Source organism: Hevea brasiliensis, chromosome 4 (assembly GCF_030052815.1).
Source record: "Hevea brasiliensis isolate MT/VB/25A 57/8 chromosome 4, ASM3005281v1, whole genome shotgun sequence".
NCBI classification, from domain to species: domain Eukaryota; kingdom Viridiplantae; phylum Streptophyta; class Magnoliopsida; order Malpighiales; family Euphorbiaceae; genus Hevea; species Hevea brasiliensis.
The window spans coordinates 109,587,312-109,606,508 of record NC_079496.1 but is presented as its reverse complement, the minus strand read 5'-3'; the positions used below and the strand labels follow the sequence as shown (position 1 = coordinate 109,606,508).

The following is a 19,197-nucleotide window of genomic DNA, read 5'->3' as shown; positions in this document are numbered from 1 at the left end:
GTGAACAAAATCAATTGTCCATGCAGGATAATTCGCCAGAAAATTATTATTTAATTTTTTTTTATTTTAAAAAAATTAATTAATAATTATTCATCTTAAAAAAATATATTAATTAATTTTATTTTTATTTTTATTTAATTTACTCTTTACTCATTTGAGGGACTGATTCAGTAGAGGGCAATGGGGGCACTTGCCCCTCTGCCCTCAAATACATATATATATATTCTAACCTTGCTACACATTTGAAGGTATTAATTTGCCTTCACACTCAAAAGTGTGCCTCACAATTTTTTGTGATTAAATAATTTTCTCTCATTAAAGTTTAGATTATTCACATTTTAGATCACTAAAATTAATTAATTTATTACTAATTGAGTAAACTTGTTAGTTGAATGTATATATGAATAAAATCGCATATTTATATATCTTTTTATTGCCCCACTAACAAGAATTTTTGGATCCATCCCTATCTTTTGATCATTTTAAGAGTTAATTTAAATTTTATTTAATTTTAGTAATTTAAAAAACATAATTATACAATCTCTCTCGATCTTAAATCATTTAGTACTCACTATAGTAATTTCTCTTCCCTTTAAACACATTTATTAATAATAATAAAAAAAAACTTCATTTTAAATTGGATGAAAAGACTAAAAAATAGCCAAAAAATATAAGAATTAATTAATATATTTTTTAATATAAAAGAATTAAATAATTAATTTTATTAAAATAGATGTATTAAATAATAATTTTTCAATTTTATTTTAAATACATAATATATTAATTTATAAGGTATGGAATTAAGAAGATACTGAATTTCCAATGCTGAATTGCTAAAATTAAAATTGAAAGGCAAACTTGCTCAGTTGCCTTGGCCACAATATTATAGTCAAATAATCTTCTCTTTTCACATGCTATTTTGTGAACAGTGACACTGACACACAAGGGTTATTGTTATTGCCTGGCGAATTGCTTGCGTATAGCAATTTTTGTTTAATTTATTATGGTTTTGAGTTCGAAATGGTTTTACACAAAGGAAAACATGGAATCAATACATAACTGCAATTTTCACCCTCTTTATTTTTGTTCATTTCCCGGCAACTCCAGAATTTCAAACTTGAATGAACATATATACCAGCGTTATATGAACATTAGTTCTATCTGCTGCTCCTCTCAGGTTCATGGAGCTGCAGAAGCAATGAGTTGGTGACAACAAATATTGAGCTCAAAGCCATCAGCCCACCTGTCAAAACCAAACCAAGGAATGAATATCTTGTAGCTCTAGGCCCCATGTGACAGCAAAGCCAGTCAATGATAAATTTACTCACCTGAAAGTGACGGAGTCATGGCAAAATCACATTGGGGAAGCAGTACCCCAGCGGCAATGGGAATGGCAACAACATTGTAAGCAATAGCCCAAGATAAATTTTGATACACTTTGGCCATTGTTGCCCGTGCCAGATCCAATGCATCTACAACCTGCCATGAATATGTCAGAGTTTGGAATATCATCAGTAACGATTCTAATTCAATTTTATTAATTAGACATGTTTGAACAATCCTATTATCAAAAAGGTAATTATTCGATCTCCACAATGAGTTCGTATCTTGTTATTTAAAAAGGACTCGTACTCATTTTACAAAAAGGTTTAGATTAATGTTTCCTATACATATGCCCTTGAAACAAGGCAGTAATTATAAACCATCCTGCATGGACATTCTTAATTTGGGAATGTATTGATTTTAGTTGTCCATTTCTGCAGAGTTCCACCTCTTTAATGCTTTCTGAAAATCTTTATGTTACTCTCAACCTTTCCAATCTCAGTTTTCTGGTATAACACATTAAGCTTCTTCCAGCAAACAAATTCAATATATGGCAATACCTTAACCAACCTATGCATTAATCGGAACATCACAGAAATATAAAGCAACATATTTCATCCTTTCTGCATCTTTTATTTGTTAAGACATCACTTGTAATGCTGAATATGAAGTCAACTGGATACTTTTGATAAAATATGATCATGATATTATGGTTAAGCAATTGCTTCTTATCTTTATGGAGTGGAGGATTAGGCAGAAAAAGTTCAATCCTAACTTGTGGTTGAGGGGTAAAAAAATAAAAGAAGATTACCAAAATGAATTCAGAGGAATATTAAAAGTAACAAAAAAAGAAATAATGAGTATTAGGCTATTTTAAGAGAAGAGTTGGTAGGCATTTCCAGGCCTAAGAGTATGCCTTTGTAGGTGGGCTTTAAGCTTATTTTCTAGCGCTCTAATATGGCTGGGTTCAGAAAACAATAAACACACAATTTCAGGGACATCACAATCTCATTGCACTCTTTATTGCTAGACATTATACCCACGATGACAAGTTGCTTCAAGCCGGTAAATAGAGCTTTAAGATTCATCCCACAAAAAGACGAAAAAAGAGAGAGACCACGAGAAAGGAAAAAAATTCATACCTGTGAGAGTCTGTTCCCAAGAAGTATAATAGATGCTACATCAGATGCAGCATTTTCTTGAGCTTCATTCTGCAGGGCAATCCCAACATCAGCAAGAGCCAAAGAAGGTGCATCATTTATCCCATCACCTACCTTCAGAAAATTAACATGTCAGCTGAATATCATTTCCACCTGAAGTTCAGCAGATGGACATGTTTATCACCATGTAGAAACCAAATAATTGCAGTTGCAAATTTCTTCTAAAATAATTCGGAACTGAAAATTTCCACCAAATTAACTTCCATAATATTTGATAAAAAAAATATGATTTTTAATCATGTTGAGTTTGATGCGGTCACAAAACTTTGTTCAAGTTATTGTAGAATTTAAGAGGAAATAGAGATCTGACAAATAACATTTACCATTGCAACGCGATGCCCTGCAGCTTGAAGAGTTGATATAACACCAGATTTCTGCTGTGGAGTCAAGGATGCATTGATAAATTCAGCTCCTATTCCAACTCTGTTTGCAATGTTTGCAACTGCCTCTTCCCTATCTCCTGATACGAGGAGTGTATTGATACCCTTAAGCTGGAGCCTACCAACCCAAGAAAAATGAGGCACATATGAAGCAGGAAATCATTTGCTAAGATAACACGTAAGATGTAACAGATTCTGGGTCAGTATACACACATCAAAGAGGAATAGTAGTAGGGTCCAATAAATTGATGGAAAAAGTAGACAAGTTTGCCAATTACCCAACTTAAAAATCCAATCAAGTTATTAATTATTTAAAGTTCTTGAGTTCCACCTTGTTTGGATTTTGGATGATTTTAAGAGAAATAGTAGGACTTCTGTTGAGGAGATAACTTCAGTCAACAAAATAAAAGACATGTTCTTTAAGCAACTGTAGTTTTGGGATGGGCAAAATGATAAATATAAACCTTTTTAGTGATTTAGTATATGAGACGTGCTGTAACTTCCTCCCCCTCCACACCACTCCCCCGCCCCCCAAAAACCACCCCCCTCCCCCCCCCAACCCCCCCCGCTTTCCCCCCTTCTCTCTCTCTCTCTCTCTCTCTCTTAAATGCGTGTTTAATTCAGTGTATGAAAGGTGGTACCTTTAGCAAAATTATGGACTTTTATTACTGATTAAGAAGGGGAAAATTTTCTGTTTTCTCTAGTTGGAGAATTAAGTAGTGTTCTTATGGTCAGATTTACAAATCAGGGCAGGTAGCATTCAATCAGTAACTTACAACTCAGCCTAAAACCTCGTGGAAATACAAAAAGTAATGGAACCAACAAAGGTGTGAATTATTCATACCTGCTTGCACCAGAAATTCCTCAGAATCATACATCATCAATAATAGATGAGAAGATTACCTATGTACAGTTGATTCAGCATCATGGCGCAAACTATCGGATATTGCAATGGCACCAATGATGCCTTCCCCTTCACGTCCAACATAGACGACCGTTTTTGAATAGTTTGATGATAAAATCCCTTTAGATGACTGAGATGCTACAGCATTTTCCAGATTCCTCAGATCTGACAGGTTTGTCCTTCTCTGGAATCGTTCATGAACCCAATCTAAACTACCAACCGCAACCAAACATCTGTCTACTTCTGCTAAGGTTCCAAAACCTGGTTCTGTCAATTGCCCTCTTGTTTCTGGGATAGTCAATTTCATTGATTCTGCTTCATTCACAATAGCTTTTGCAATTGGATGCAATGCTGTTTTCTCCACTGCAGCAGCAATTTGAAGAATTTCTGATTCCTCATACGCAATTGAAGCCACAGCAGAAACAGCAGGTTTTCCTTCGGTGAGGGTACCAGTCTGAAGGTTGAACAATGGGCAGGGATAGTGAATTAAGTTCTCAATGATCAAGAATAAATGCATAAAGCAATTCAGTAGTTATTATAAATTTCAACCTCAGTTCCAAGTGAGAGCGTGTGTGTGTGTGTGTGTGTGTGTGTGTGTGTGTGTGTGTGAGAGAGAGAGAGAGTAAGAGAGACATAATTTAATAAATGTATCACTACCTTGTCCAAAGCAATGTAATTAATGCTTGAAAAGCGTTCCAATACGTCTCCTCCTCTTATAAGAAGTCCTTGCTTAGCTCCTGAAGTTTTCAAACACAAGGAGATTTAGGACTCCTAACAAGAACAGTGACCATTAACAAGATAACAATCTGATGCCTTGTGGCTGTCATGGAATTTCTAACAACAGAGTTGTATGTTTATAAACTCAAATTTCAAATAAAAATGTACGTGGATGGCTGCATGCCTTATGCCTTAATTTGGGGCACTTGTTAAACTATAGCTTGTTTGGCATTGCGTTTTAAATTGTTATTCAGAAAAACACCCTTCTAGATGCCTTTAAAAAAAGCAGATAGAAACTGTTTTGGATGTGCTTTATGCTTTAAGATTTTTAACCCAAAACATCCAAATTGCACATTACAAGCAATTTTTAATTGCTCTCAACTGCAGCTGCAACAGTTTTGCCAAATAGATCTTATCATGATAGTCTTGATGTTAATTATTCATAAAAAATGATTAATAAGAGAGAGCAAGGAAAAAAAATAGTCTTCAGGTCAAACAGGCAATCCATTAAAAGAATGCAGAATTTACACTTTCCAAACATACAAGAAAAAGAGTTCTCATAAATCACTCTGCCAAAGACAATTCTTCCTTGGATACTCTAGGAGATGCCGATGGCAGTTAATTATGGTATTATAACTAAACTTATCTTTGTACATACTGCATAAAGTAGTGAACAAAAATTAATTAACAAGGTTAGACACCATACCAAGTGAAGTTCCAACTAGAATTGCAGTGGGTGTGGCAAGTCCCAATGCACAGGGGCAGGAAACTACCTGGATAGAAAAAGCAAAATAATGTTACAAGCTAGAGGCATGTATAAATTAGATACAGTTTCTTCTTACCTTCTCCACACTATCATGTCAAGGATCATCTACAAAAATTATATGCCTTTTATTTTTTTATTTTTTTTCTTTTTATTTTCGAAGTCCATAGTGCGTAAGGCTCCCTGCTTTATGAGGGTCAGGGTACTCTATTAAAGAGAAAAAAGAATGGCAGTTGTGATGAATGGTGCTATGAATACTGACTCATAGAGGAAGATCAGTCCATTGAAATATTGTTTCTCAATTAAGAAATCATTAAGTCAAAAATTGCAGATTGAAAGCCATTCTTGCTGGCCAATGACTTGTGTAATGCTTGAGACAGCTTCCATTCTTTGGCATCTTTTTACCATTATGACAAATAGCAAGTCCTGTTGCTATCTCTGGCACTTTCCAATCAACAAAAACATTTAATGCTCTTAACCTGGCCCTACAAAATTTTTCTGGAGGCAAGAAATATTTACCATTCTTAATCTACATTTCTACATTGCTTATTTGAGATATTGCATCAGAGACTGAGAAGAGAGTTCTTTTGACATTGATTGCGAATCAGTGCACTAGACATGCATCATAAATTGCAATAAATTCTCATCATCAAGAAATTAAATCAACAGCACCACCCTTTGCCACATGTGCATATATGTGTGGGGAGAAGGTACCCTTTAGGCCTCATTTTCAATGAGAAATTATCCACCAAAAAATGTCTTAGCCTTACTTTTTATTCACGGATACCAACAAGGAAAACAAAGTACAAAAATCTGTTAAATAGTTCATCATGATTAAAATGAAGAATCCATCACAAGGACGCAAATTGACCATCACTCACCAAGACATCCACGGAAAGTTTCAAGCTCAAAAGCAAAGCGTCTCCATTGGGTCCAGCAATATCATTGAGCAAAACATCTGGAAAAACATGCGATCCAATGTAGTACCTGTGGAAAAACAAAAGAGGAGAAGCAATAAGACGAAATTTATAAACTAAAAGATTAAATAAATGAAAACCAACAATTTTATGAGGAAATATGTTATGGAAAGTCAATCACTATGTTATGGAAAGTCAATCACTATATTATTTCTCTGTATATTCTGTATTCTGTATTCCTATTTAGGATTTCTTATTTATGATTTTTTCCTAATTAGTAGAACACAATTATAGGAATCAATTGTATATATATACCCATGTACAGATTAATTGAAATCAATGAGAATCATCTCTTTCTACATGGTATCAGAGCGTTTCGGTTAGTTTTCTTTGTCTCAACAAATGGCAGACAATAAGAATATTATTTCTGATGTGATTCCGATAATAACTAAGATCACGGAACACAAACTTAATGGTTCGAATTACCTGGAGTGGAGTAAGACTGTTAGGGTCTATTTGCATAGCATTGATAAGGATGATCACCTTACTAAAGATCCACCCATTGATGATACACGACAAACTTGGCTAAGGGAGGATGCTCGGTTGTTTTTGCAGCTTCGGAACTCGATTCATAGTGAGGTAATTAGTTTAATTAATCACTGTGAATTTGTTAAAGAATTGATGGATTACTTAGATTTTTTGTATTCTGGTAAAGGGAATATCTCCCGTATTTATGATGTTTGTAAGGCATTCTACCGTGCTGAGAAAGATGATAAGTCTCTCACGGCTTATTTTATGGATTTTAAACGGGTATATGAGGAACTTAATGTATTGTTGCCTTTTAGTCCTGATGTAAAGGTTCAGCAGGCCCAATGGGAGCAACTGGCTGTTATGAGTTTTCTTGCAGGCCTTCCTTCAGAGTATGAGACTGCTAAATCTCAGATTCTCTCCAGTTCTGAGATTTCCTCTTTGCATGAAATGTTCACACGGGTCCTTCGTACAGAGAGTACTCAATCTTCACAGCCTGCCAGTGATGCTCTTATTAGCCGTAATCCAAATGGACAACAGGGTAATAGAAGAGGAAGTAGAGGAGGAATTACAGGCAATAGAAGTAATCAGCGTAATGGAGAGGCTAGTTCTAATCAGGACTCAAGAGGAGTCATTTGTTATTATTGCCATGAGCCTGGCCATACAAAATATAATTGTCCGCAACTTCAGAAGAAAAATCAGCTATCACAGATGGCAAATATGGCGTGAGAATTCTCTGATATCTTCCTCTGAGAAAACTATTTTGGTATCTGCAGAGGATTTTGCACAATTTTCCCGATGTCGTGCATCTCTAAAGCCTACCAGTTCCCCTGTCACTGCGATCGCTGAGTCAGGTAAATCCACTACATGCCTTGTGTCTTCTTCATCCAAATGGGTTATTGATTCTGGTGCAACAGATCACATGACAGGTAATTCTAGTCTTCTATCTGCTTTTCAGTCTAATCTCACTTCCTCTCATTACTTTAGCTGATGGTTCTACTTCTTGTGTCATGGGTTCTGGAACTGCGAACCCGACTTCGTCAATTTCTTTGTCTTCTGTTTTGTGTCTACCAAAATTCTCTTTTAATCTACTTTCTGTTAGTAAACTTAACTCGTACCTTAAATTGTTCTGTTTCCTTTTTTCCTGATCAGTGTTTGTTTCAGGATCTTACGACGAAGCAGATTATTGGTAGAGGACGCGAGTCAGGCGGTCTCTACATTCTGGAAAATCATGTACCGCGGTCGCTTGTTTGCTCCAGTACCTTAACACCTCTTGAAGCTCATTGTAGATTGGGTCATCCTTCTTTGTCTACCATGAAGAAGCTGTGTCCTCAATTTCAGTCTTTATCAGTACTAGAATGTGAGTCGTGTCAGTTTGCAAAACATCATCGTTTGCCTTCTGTGTCTAGAGTCAATAAACGGGTTTCATCCCCTTTTGAGTTAGTTCATTCTGATGTTTGGGGTCCTTGTTCTATTATATCTAAAACTGGATTTCGTTATTTTGTTACTTTTGTTGATGATTACTCTCGTGTTACCTGGTTATATTTAATGAAGAATCGTTCTGAGCTGTTTTCTATCTTTTGTGCCTTTTGTAATGAAATCAAAACTCAATTTAATATTTCTGTGCGCATATTAAGAAGTGATAATGCCAAAGAATACTTTTCAGCACAATTTCAGTCTTATATGACACAAAATGGCATTCTTCATCAGTCTTCCTGTGCGGATACCCCATCCCAAAATGGCGTGGCCGAAAGGAAAAATCGTCATCTTCTTGAGGTAACTCGTGCTCTTCTTTTTCAGATGAAAGTACCTAAACACTTTTGGGCGGATGCGTTCTCTGACATGTTTTTGATCAATCGTATGCCGTCTTCTGTCCTTAATGGGGATATTCCTTATACTACTTTATTTCCTACAAAATCTTTGTTCCCTATTGAACCCTGTATTTTTTGTTGTACCTGTTTTGTGCGTGATGTTCGTCCACAGATTACTAAATTGGATCCAAAATCTCTCAAATATGTCTTCCTTAGGTACTCTCGACTCCAAAAAGGGTACCGTTGTTTCTCTCCTACTCTTAATCGATATCTTGTTTCTGCAGATGTCATATTTTTTGAGTCCACTCCATTTTTTCCTCCATCATCTGTGTATGAGAGTCAGGGGGAGGAGGATGATCTCTTAATATATACTGTCCAACCAATGCCTAGTCCTCTCCCACAGCCTGTTCCTTCTGTCTCTAGACCTACTCGACCTCCCGTTGTTCATGTTTATTCCAGGAGATTGGAGATTCCTGACTCAGATCCTCCACTAGCTACTTTGTTGGGCGATCCTGTCCCTCATACTGATCATGATTCTGATCTAGACTTACCTATTGCTCTTCGTAAAGGTAAACGTTCATTTACTTACCCTATCTCTTCTTTTGTTTCTTATAATCAATTGTCTTCTTGTTCTCGATGTTTTGTTACTTCTTTAGACTCTGTTCCTATCCCTAATATTGTTAATGAGGCACTGTCTCATCCTGGCTGGTGTGATGCTATGAAAGAGGAAATGGAGGCTTTAGATGCTAATGGTACATGGGAACTATTGCCTTTGCCCACTGGTAAGAAAGCTATTGGATGCAAATGGGTATTTACAGTAAAGGTAAATCCTGATGGTTCTGTGGCTAGGTTAAAAGCACGCCTTGTAGCAAAAGGATATGCTCAGACATATGGGGTTGATTACTCTGATACTTTTTCTCCTGTAGCTAAACTTATTTCTATTCGCTTGTTTATCTCTTTAGCAGCTACATATGATTGGCCCCTGCATCAATTGGATATCAAGAATGCTTTTCTTCATGGTGATCTTCAGGAGGAGGTGTATATGGAGCAACCACCTCGGTTTGTTGCTCAGGGGTAGTTGGGTAAAGTTTGTAGGCTTCGAAAGTCTCTTTATGGCTTGAAACAAAGTCCTAGGGCATGGTTTGGGAGATTCAGTGAAGCAGTATAGGAATTTGGTATGCAAAAGAGTAAGTGTGATCACTCAGTATTTTATAGGCAATCTGAGGCTGGCCTAATTCTCTTGGTAGTCTATGTGGATGACATTGTCATCACTGGGAGTGACTCTGCAGGTATTTCATCTCTTAAAACCTTCCTCCAAATTCAGTTTCAGACCAAAGACTTGGGATTGTTAAAGTATTTCTTGGGTATCGAAGTTATAAAAAGTAAGAAGGGTATTTTCTTGTCTCAAAGAAAATATGTCCTCGATCTATTGACAGAGACAGGAAAATTAGGTGCTAAGCCTTGTAGCGCACCAATGTCTCCAACTTTACAACTGTTAGCGTGAGATAGTGAGTTGTTTGAAGATCCAGAGAGATACAGAGATTGGTAGGAAAATTGAACTACCTTACGATCACTCGTCGATATTGCTTATGCCGTTAGTGTGGTAAGTCGGTTTATGTTTTCCCCAACTGTTGCTCATTGGGAAGCCTTGGAACAAATCTTGTGTTATCCGAAGGCGCTCAGAAGAGGTTTGCTATATGGCAATCATGGGCATTTGAATGTTGAATGTTTTTCGATGCCGAAATTTGGATCTAAGGTTGACAGGAGGTCAACTACTGGATATTGCGTTTTATTGGAGGAAATTTGGTGTCTTGGAGAAGCAAGAAGCGAGTGTAGTTTCTCGATCTAGTGTTGAATCCGAATACGAGCCATGGCACAATCGGTATGTGAGGTAATGTGGATACTTCAATTACTAGATAAGACAGTTTTAAGACCTCCTGCTGCGAAATTGTCTTTGTGATAATCAAGTCGTTCTTCATATTGCTTCTAATCCGTGTTTCATGAGCGGACCAAACATATTGAGATTGATTGTCACTTTATTCGTGAAAAGATTCAACAACAGATCATCTCAACAGACACATCAAAGCGGAGAGCGATTAGGAGATATTTTCACAAAAGCTCTGAATGGAGCTAGGATTGACTACATTTGTAACAAGTTGGGCCTGATTAACATCTATGCCCCAACTTGAGGGGGAGTGTTATGGAAAGTCAATCACTATATTATTTCTCTGTATATTCTGTATTCTGTATTCCTATTTAGGATTTCTTATTTATGATTTTTTCCTAATTAGTAGAACACAATTATAGGAATCAATTGTATATATATATACCCATGTACAGATTAATTGAAATCAATGAGAATCATCTCTTTTTACAAAATAAAAATAGCATTTAACCATGATATATATGCTAAAACAGTTCAGTGAAAATTTAAATGCCGAGAAAAAGTTCAACGGGAAGTACTTTAACTATTTTCCACCAAGTACTAAAAATCAATTATCTACAAGTTTGAGAGCTAGTGCTAAACTCCATCTAAGTAGTTTGCGCTTAGCCGGTCCCAAGCCCGGATAAAGGAGGAGGGTTGCGGTAGGTGACAACCAGCGTAAAAATTTCGTCACACCTTATGATATATATTCAAATGATATAAACGTTGGGGCGTCCTCTACTAACGACGCGCTACATTGGAGCCCGGGTGTAGTGAGAAATATGCAAGCGTGTAGGGCGTTCACCGAAAGCGACTCGTCATGCCGACGCCCGAGTGTGGTGTTAAGTGAGCAAGGGTTCCCACATCATGGATGGGTGTAGGTAAAGAAGTTAGTCCATAGGACAGATAGTGGAACAGAACACAAGATAGACATAGAAAATAATAGAAGATATCATAGAAGGAGACCAATTAGGAAGGAGCAGGATAGGAGGAGGATCAGGGTTGATACTTGGAATGCTGGATCACTTACAGGAAAATTAATGGAACTTGTGGATACCTTGGAAAGGAGAAGGGTGAATATTGCTTGCATTCAGAAGACTAAATGGGTAGGAGAGAAAAGTAAGGAAGTGGGTAATTCAGGGTACAAACTGTGATTTACCGGAAAGGAGAGAAACAAGAACGGAGTGTGCATAATCATAGACAGGACATTGAAAGACGCAGTAATAGCTGTGAAAAGAGTAGGAGACAGAATTATACTAGTAAAGCTAGTACTAGAACGAGAAACAATAAATATAGTTAGTGCTTATGCCTCACAAATAGGATTAGACAGTGAGAGTAAACAAAGGTTTTAGGAAGATATGGATGATTTAATGCAAAGCATACCAAATGAAGAGAATGTTTTCATTGGTGGAGATTTGAATGGACATGTTGAAAGTGATAGACAAGGTTATAAGAATGTTCATAGTGGTTTTGGTTTTGGCAGTCGAAATGAGGAGGGAAAAAACATCCTGGATTTTGCTATGGCATACGACCTAATACTAGCAAATACCTACTTTATAAAAAGAGAGTCACATTTAGTGACTTTCAAAAGTGGGCAACATAAAAGTCAAATCGACTTCCTCTTAACAAGGAAGACAAATAGAGCTCTATGCAAGGATTGCAAAGTCATTCCAGGAGAGACTTTAACAAATCAACATCGGTTGGTGGTCTTGGATGTCAAATTTAGGAACAATTCAAGTAAGGTCAGAAGAAATAGTGTAGCTCGAACAAAGTGATGGGAGTTCAGAGGAGTAAAGCAAGTGAAGTTCAAAAATGAGCTTCTTGAGTCCGAAGTATGGAAGCTGGATATGGAGGCCAATGATATGTGGATACAGATGGCATCAAAGATTAGAGAAGTCGCTAGAAAAGTACTTGGAGAGTCTAAAGGACATGGACCACCCTCAAAAGACAGATTTTGGTGGAATGAGGAAATACAAAAGGCAGTGAAGAGAAAAAGGGAATGGTATAAGAAATTACCTAAATGTGATAATAATGAGGCATATGAACAGTACAAGATAGCAAAGAAATAGGCAAAAAAGGCAATTAGTCAAGCAAGAGCACAGGCCTTTGAAAAGTTATATGAGAAACTTGAAACTAAGGAAGGAGAGAAAGATATTTATAGATTAGCAAGGAGGAGAGAAAGGAAATGTCAAGATCTCAATCAAGTTGGTGCATTAAGGATAAATAAGGAAAAGTGTTGGTGAAAGACGAGGACATTAAAGAAAGATGGAGAAATTATTTTAATGATCTCTCTAATAATAGTCAAAATGGTAATAGCGTGAATATAGATTATAGAACAATAGAAAAGAATGTGAATTATACTAGAAGGATTAGATCTTTAGAAGTAAAGGAAGCACTTAAGAGAATGAAAGTGGGTAAAGCCTGTGGACCCAATGAAATACCAATTGAAGTGTGGAAGTGTTTGGGAGATATGGGAGTGACATGGTTAACTAAATTATTTAATAAGATTCTAAACTCAAAGAAAATGCCTAATGAATGGAGGAGGAGTATTTTAATACCTATTTTTAAAAATAAGGGAGACATACAGAGTTGCTCAAACTATAGGAAACTATAGGGGAAGTAAACTCATGAGCCATACTATGAAGTTGTAGGAGAGAGTTGTGAAGCATCGACTAAGTCATGATACTTCTATCTCTCTCAATCAATTTGGTTTCATGCCCGATCGTTCAACTATGGAAGTGATCTTTCTCATTAGAAGCTTGATAGAGAAATATAGAGATGGGAAGAAAGATCTACACATGGTTTTTATCGATTTGGAGAAGGCTTATGATAGTGTTCCAAGAGATGTCTTATGGGATGTGTTAGAACAAAAGAGGTTATCTATTAGGTACATACAAGTGTTGAAAGATATGTATGAAGGAGCAACTACTATTGTGCGCACAGTGGGAGGGGACACAAGAAGATTTTCCGATCTCAATTGGATTATACCAAGGATCAGCCATAAGCCTTTACCTTTTTACATTAGTTTTAGATAAATTGACGAAACATATACAAGAGAGTATTCCTTGGTGCATGATGTTTGCGGATGATATTGTTCTGATAGATGAGACACGAGAAGGAGTCAATAGAAAGTTAAAGCTTTGGAGAAGTACTCTAGAGTCAAAGGGTTTTAAGTTAAGTAGAACGAAGACAGAATACATGCATTGCAAGTTCAGTGAAAGCCAAACTGGTGATAGGGAATGAGTTAATTTGAATGGAGTAGTACTATCCCAAAGTAATCACTTTAAATATCCAGGCTCAATCCTTCAAGTAGATGGGGGATGTGAGGAGGATGTTAGTCATAGGATTAAAGCCGGATGGTTGAAGTAGAGACTTGCCACGGAAGTTTTATGTGATCGTAAGATTCCCAATAAGTTGAAAGGAAAATTTTACCGTACAGCCATATGACCGGCTATGTTATATGGTAGTGAGTGTTGGGCACTGAAAGAGTCGTATGCGTCTAATATAAGAGTTGCAGCGATGAGAATGTTAAGGTGGATGAGTGGCCATACTAGACTAGATAAAGTTCGTAACGAGAGTATTAGAGAAAAGGTAGGAGTGGTGCCAATTGAAGATAAGTTGAGAGAAGGGAGATTGAGGTGGTTTGGTCATGTGAAGCGTAGACATACGAAGGCTCCAGTTAGACAAGTAGAGCACATTAGGTTAGAGGATAGAAAGAAAAAAAAGGGGTAGACCTAAATTGACTTAGAGGAAAATAGTACAACATGACCTAGAAGCATTACATATTTCTGAGGATTTAATCCAAAATCGTTTAGAGTGGAGAAAGCGAATCCATATAGCCGACTCCAAATTTTTTAGGATAAAGGCTTAGTTGAGTTGAGTTGAGAGCTAGTGCTAAAACAGGGAAACTAATAAAGAAAGTCATTTAAATTTATAAGAAAAACTTGATGGCCAAAAATTATGAAACAGATCTATGATCCAACAAATAATGACAGCTAAAGAGTTATATTATATTCTAGCTCCCATCCAAAGGGAGTATGGTCTCACCAGGTGAAAAAGACACCCACCAAAATGAAGTGCCTCCATTACATTATCATTGAGTTTACTATATGTTACTGAAATCACATCATATGATCCTAGAACTTAACAATTTGCAGATGTAACACAACTAACAGTTCCCACTTCATATCTCTCATGTACTTATGATGTACATTGGTACTTAAAAGCATCAAATAGAGAGTCCAGTTTCAATTTTCTCTTCTATCTCCCTTTAAGCACCATCAGGATGAGATTCAATCAAATGATGATACAAAAAAAGAAACAAATCCTACCAAAAAGCAAATGTCGCTGCTGAAATGGTCATTACACTGTATACAAATGGCCCAGCTAATGAATCTGCAAGTCTTTGTATGGGTGCTTCATGACCTTGAGCTTCCTCAACCATGTGAAAAATCCTAGATATTGTTGAGTTGGAACCAGTAGAGGACGCCTCGATCCTTAAAGGACCATCCTGGAATAGTTTTGACATTTGTCTGCTGTTAAAAAATGCAACAACAAAAACAAGAAAGGAGAAATCTGCAAAAAAAATCAAGCATCTATCTGTAGTTGAGAACAAGAATTTAGCCTAAAACTATTAATATAAGTGGAAAGAATGCCACCCAAAAGTTTTGCCTTGATTTTCCATCCTACTAATGCTAATTATATCCAGCTAATATGCATCTCAGCACAAAAAAGAGCAACTACTTCTCAGAGATAACCAGCAAAGAGAAAATATATATTATATTAAAATCTCTTCTTGCAATTCAAAATAAAATACTACCCAGTTTATAGTTCCAGCTGAGACTTTAAGGCCTTCTTCCTTAAATACAGGTAGCGATTCTCCTGTGAGCATGGATTCATCCACAACACTTCTTCCTGCAAGAACCCTACCCTGTCCAGGAAAAATATAATCCAGCTAAATTCAGAATGCATTGCATATTATTGATGCTCACATTTAAGTACAGTGTCAAAGGCATGTTTGCACCTTTTCCACCTCTTTCGATGAGCAGGTTTGACATATTAGAAAAAAAAAATCATCTGAAGGGTTCTTTAGTTTCTAAACAAAAATATGTACTTCTAAGTAAGCATTTACAAAACCATCTATGGATTGTAATATGATTGCACTCAATATATTGATTAACATTTGTAACAGATTAGGCAGGTTAGTTGAATATCAGATCCTACTAAAATATATGCCTGACAGTAAAGAAGTTATGGCCTGTAATGTTTGAAGGACAGAAGCACACAGTAAACACTAGATACAAATAGAAAATACATATTAGCCAAAAATATGCATGGCATTGGTGCAACAATTGTGACACTTTATTGATTGCTGGTAACAGATGCCTGCTTATGTTACACGCAAATCTTTTCCAAATTTATGTAGTTATCATGTTTGCAAAACAATGTAGCATTCACAAACTGCATGTAGACTTACAGGTTGGCCTTATGTTAAAAGTGTTATCACAAATAAATTTAGTACTGAAATATAACAAAAGAAATTCATCGTCTCATTTCAGACCATAAAAAATGCAACAAACAATTTAAAAATTTTACATCTACTGGAATAGTTTCGCCAGGCAGAACCAACACTGTGTCTCCAACTCGAACATCATCAGTGGGGACTTCAACACAAATTGCATCAGAGCAAAGAACAGTATCAGCAGGGGACTTGCTATCTGATGAAGTAATAACAAGACGTGATTGAGTGGACATCAGCGACTGCAAAACACCCAGGTCAGTGAAATCAAACAGGTTGTCATTATTTATTCCCCCCATAAAAAATGATCGGAGCAATGAAATTAAATCATGCTCTCTATGTTCAAAAGGTACTCTGAGTCACCAAGATTACACAAGAATATTCATCACAATGAGCAAACTGATGCAACAAGGTTGCGAAATGCATAGACAATCAAAGAATAATCAAATAGTCTTAGCATCAGGAACTGTAAAGTTTTTGTCCACAATCAATTCAGTCAGAAATCAATGAAAATGGAATCAAACAAGCATCCCATTTGTTCCCAGGAAAAATGATGTGAAACTAATTCTAAAAGCTAACTTACCAGAAGTTCATTCATATCACTAGATGCCTTGATCCTTGCCTTTTCTTCAAGAGAACGTCCTAGCAGCACAAAACCAAGAAGCATGACCTGCACACTAAAAAACATGAGCCATACATGAGAACTTTGTTAACCAAAATAAATACATAAAGCTATAGTGCTGGACAGAAAAGTAGTTGATGCAAGTAAAAAAGAGGTCTTGTCAGTTCTCATGACAATAAAAGTTAAATCCATCAGAGGTGTTCAACAGAAATAAGCTTTAGCCATGTTGAGCAGTACATCCCCAGAGCTCATTTAAAAAGATCAGCAAACTTTTCACACAAGCATGCAAAGAGCACACTAGAAATTTTTTGACAATAAAATGTGTGAAGACTTAACGCAAGAAATTCACCGGTTCATCAAAGAAATTTGCATCCCATTTGAGCTCAGGGTTAAGGAGTGAGATCTGCAGAAGAGAAGAATTCAACAAATAAAAATTTAGCAAAAATGAAACTATACTTGAGATTGAGCAAAACTGATATCTCTGGACTACGTGAGGATCTCACCGCACTCATGATAAATGCAGCAACTGACCCAAATCCCACAAGAGAATTCATGTTTGGCGATCCCTTCTTGAAGGCTCTTATACCATCAAAAAGTAAGTCTGCAAAAGAGGTTTGGGCTTTGATCTTAAATCAAAGAACAAAAATGCATATGGTTTAGGATTTGAATGTTAAATTCAAAGGCCAACTAAGCTAGGTCACACATGACTAAAACATCCAGACAAAGAAATTTGAAAAGCAATTCCTAAAGCCTATTAACAATAACATAATCTAAACTCGCAAGGGAAAATACTTCTAGGTTGCATTTTGGATAGAGAGTCATATGAACTGAAGGATTTGAATTTGACACATAATTTTTAATAATTTAGTGTGTGTAAAATTCATTGACTGCGAACCAAATTCATGGATATAGATTGCCGCATTTCAGTGTGAATAATACCTACAATAAAGATAAAATTTCAAATATGGTAAGATAAAATTTCAAATATGGTTTAAGCATCATTCTTTTGCCCTCTTTTAGAAGTATAAATCTTAAATCATACAATTTGAATTAAAAAACCAAATAAATTCATGATTTCAAATTCACTTATCCTAGCCTTAACACATTTTGATAAGCATAATAAAGAACAAGCATGAACACATAATTTCAAAATTCAGAAGAATTCTTCTACAATTACATATTTACAATGTGTTTTACGCCTTCAGAAGACGTATTGAACTGACAAGAGAAAAAGCAATACTATCAACAGACCTCTTCCAGGTCCCATCAGAGCAGACAAGGCCAAACCACCCTTCACATACGAATTGTGCAGCACCTCCCAAAATGAACCTACACATGAACCACAAACAACTTAGTTATAAATAATCAAAGAAAAAAAAAGATATCACGTCGGTTCAGTGGTCAATATCCCATAAAAAATTGCCAAATATGAGGCTAAAATGGCTATTTTTATCTGCTAGTACCATGAGCAACATGAATGCCAAGAGAGTGCAAAATATGTGAAGCGTGAGATCCACAACAGAAAGCTACCAAAGTCCACGCAAACGCCACGCGATTCGTACTCTTGACAAGCAACTCTTCTTTTTTCTGAACCATCTCTCGCCACTTTTTCACATTCTCTTTCACTCCCAGACCCGAAACCCTCCTTTTCGACTCGAATCCGCAATCAGTCAATCTCCGACCAAGACTATCCGCAATATCCGCCGAGGTTTCACTCTCTAAAGCCTCCGGTTTCAACTTTAACGCAGCGGTCTCGGTCAACATGTTGACCACGACAGATTCAATTCGATCATCAGCGGAAAGCAAGGACTTGACACGGGAGACACACCCACCGCACATCATTCCAGAGACGTCAAGGAGAACCTGCAAGTCTTTGGGCCGTTCAGGGACTTGAAACGGCGTGTCTTGTAGTTGAGGTTTGACGTTGGAGAGAGTGAGGCGAGGAATGGCGCATGGCCGGGGGATGAAACGGCAACGTTTCCGAAGGTGAGCAGCATTGAAGTCAAAGGTGTAGTCAAGACGGTGCCTTGTGGTGTAGGCGTAGCTAAATTTCTGGCGAGGCAAGATCGAAAGCCTCAGCAAATCAGTGGTCATTTTAGAGAGAGAGAGAGAGAGAGAGAGAGAGAGAGAGTTTTACACACAGACACTGTAAACAGACATTTGAGAGAGATTCAGGAAGGGGGAAGGGGATTGAGATAACCGGTGGAGGAAGCGGAGGTGTTCCTGAATATTGAATAACTCGTGGAACTACAACGTGACACGTCAGATTTCAATATTATTTTCTCCTTTTCTTTCTTTTGGTCGCTAGCCAGTAGCTAGCCACCACTTGTGCCTTGTTTTGTGGTCTAACAGTGCTGCTGACACTATGTACCCAAAACTTTTTTAAGGAAGAAACACAATGAGAAAAACAGTTTTAAAAAATGTATTTTATTATTTTATATTTTGTACGAGTAAGATATATCAAATTTAAATAAAAATAAATTTTAACATACTCTGATCACATATTTACAAAATTATTTTTCTTAATAATAATTTCAATCACAATTTTAAACAGATTCATTACTTAGAGA

General features: G+C 36.6%; 1 protein-coding gene across 2 annotated transcripts; it reads right to left on the bottom strand.

Annotated features, from left to right (window-relative positions):
* Window positions 1–935: 935 nt before the first annotated feature.
* On the bottom strand, window positions 936–18,942 carry LOC110664707 (copper-transporting ATPase PAA2, chloroplastic). Of its 2 annotated transcripts, XM_058145861.1 has the most exons (16): window positions 18,091–18,922; window positions 17,879–17,956; window positions 17,131–17,228; window positions 16,977–17,030; window positions 16,589–16,675; window positions 16,083–16,247; window positions 15,307–15,417; window positions 14,819–14,997; window positions 6,189–6,294; window positions 5,251–5,317; window positions 4,485–4,564; window positions 3,827–4,281; window positions 2,867–3,041; window positions 2,466–2,597; window positions 1,329–1,479; window positions 936–1,243 (listed from the first exon to the last, which is right to left on the bottom strand). In XM_058145861.1, the coding sequence occupies exons 1-16, from the start codon at window positions 18,719–18,721 to the stop codon at window positions 1,158–1,160; spliced, it is 2,655 nt and encodes an 884-aa protein (XP_058001844.1). In that variant the 5' UTR covers window positions 18,722–18,922; the 3' UTR covers window positions 936–1,157. The 2 variants fall into 2 exon arrangements, with proteins under 2 accessions (XP_058001844.1, XP_058001845.1); XM_058145862.1 differs by lacking the exons at window positions 936–1,243; window positions 1,329–1,479 and having other exon boundaries at window positions 2,489–2,636; window positions 18,091–18,942.
* Window positions 18,943–19,197: the final 255 nt, after the last annotated feature.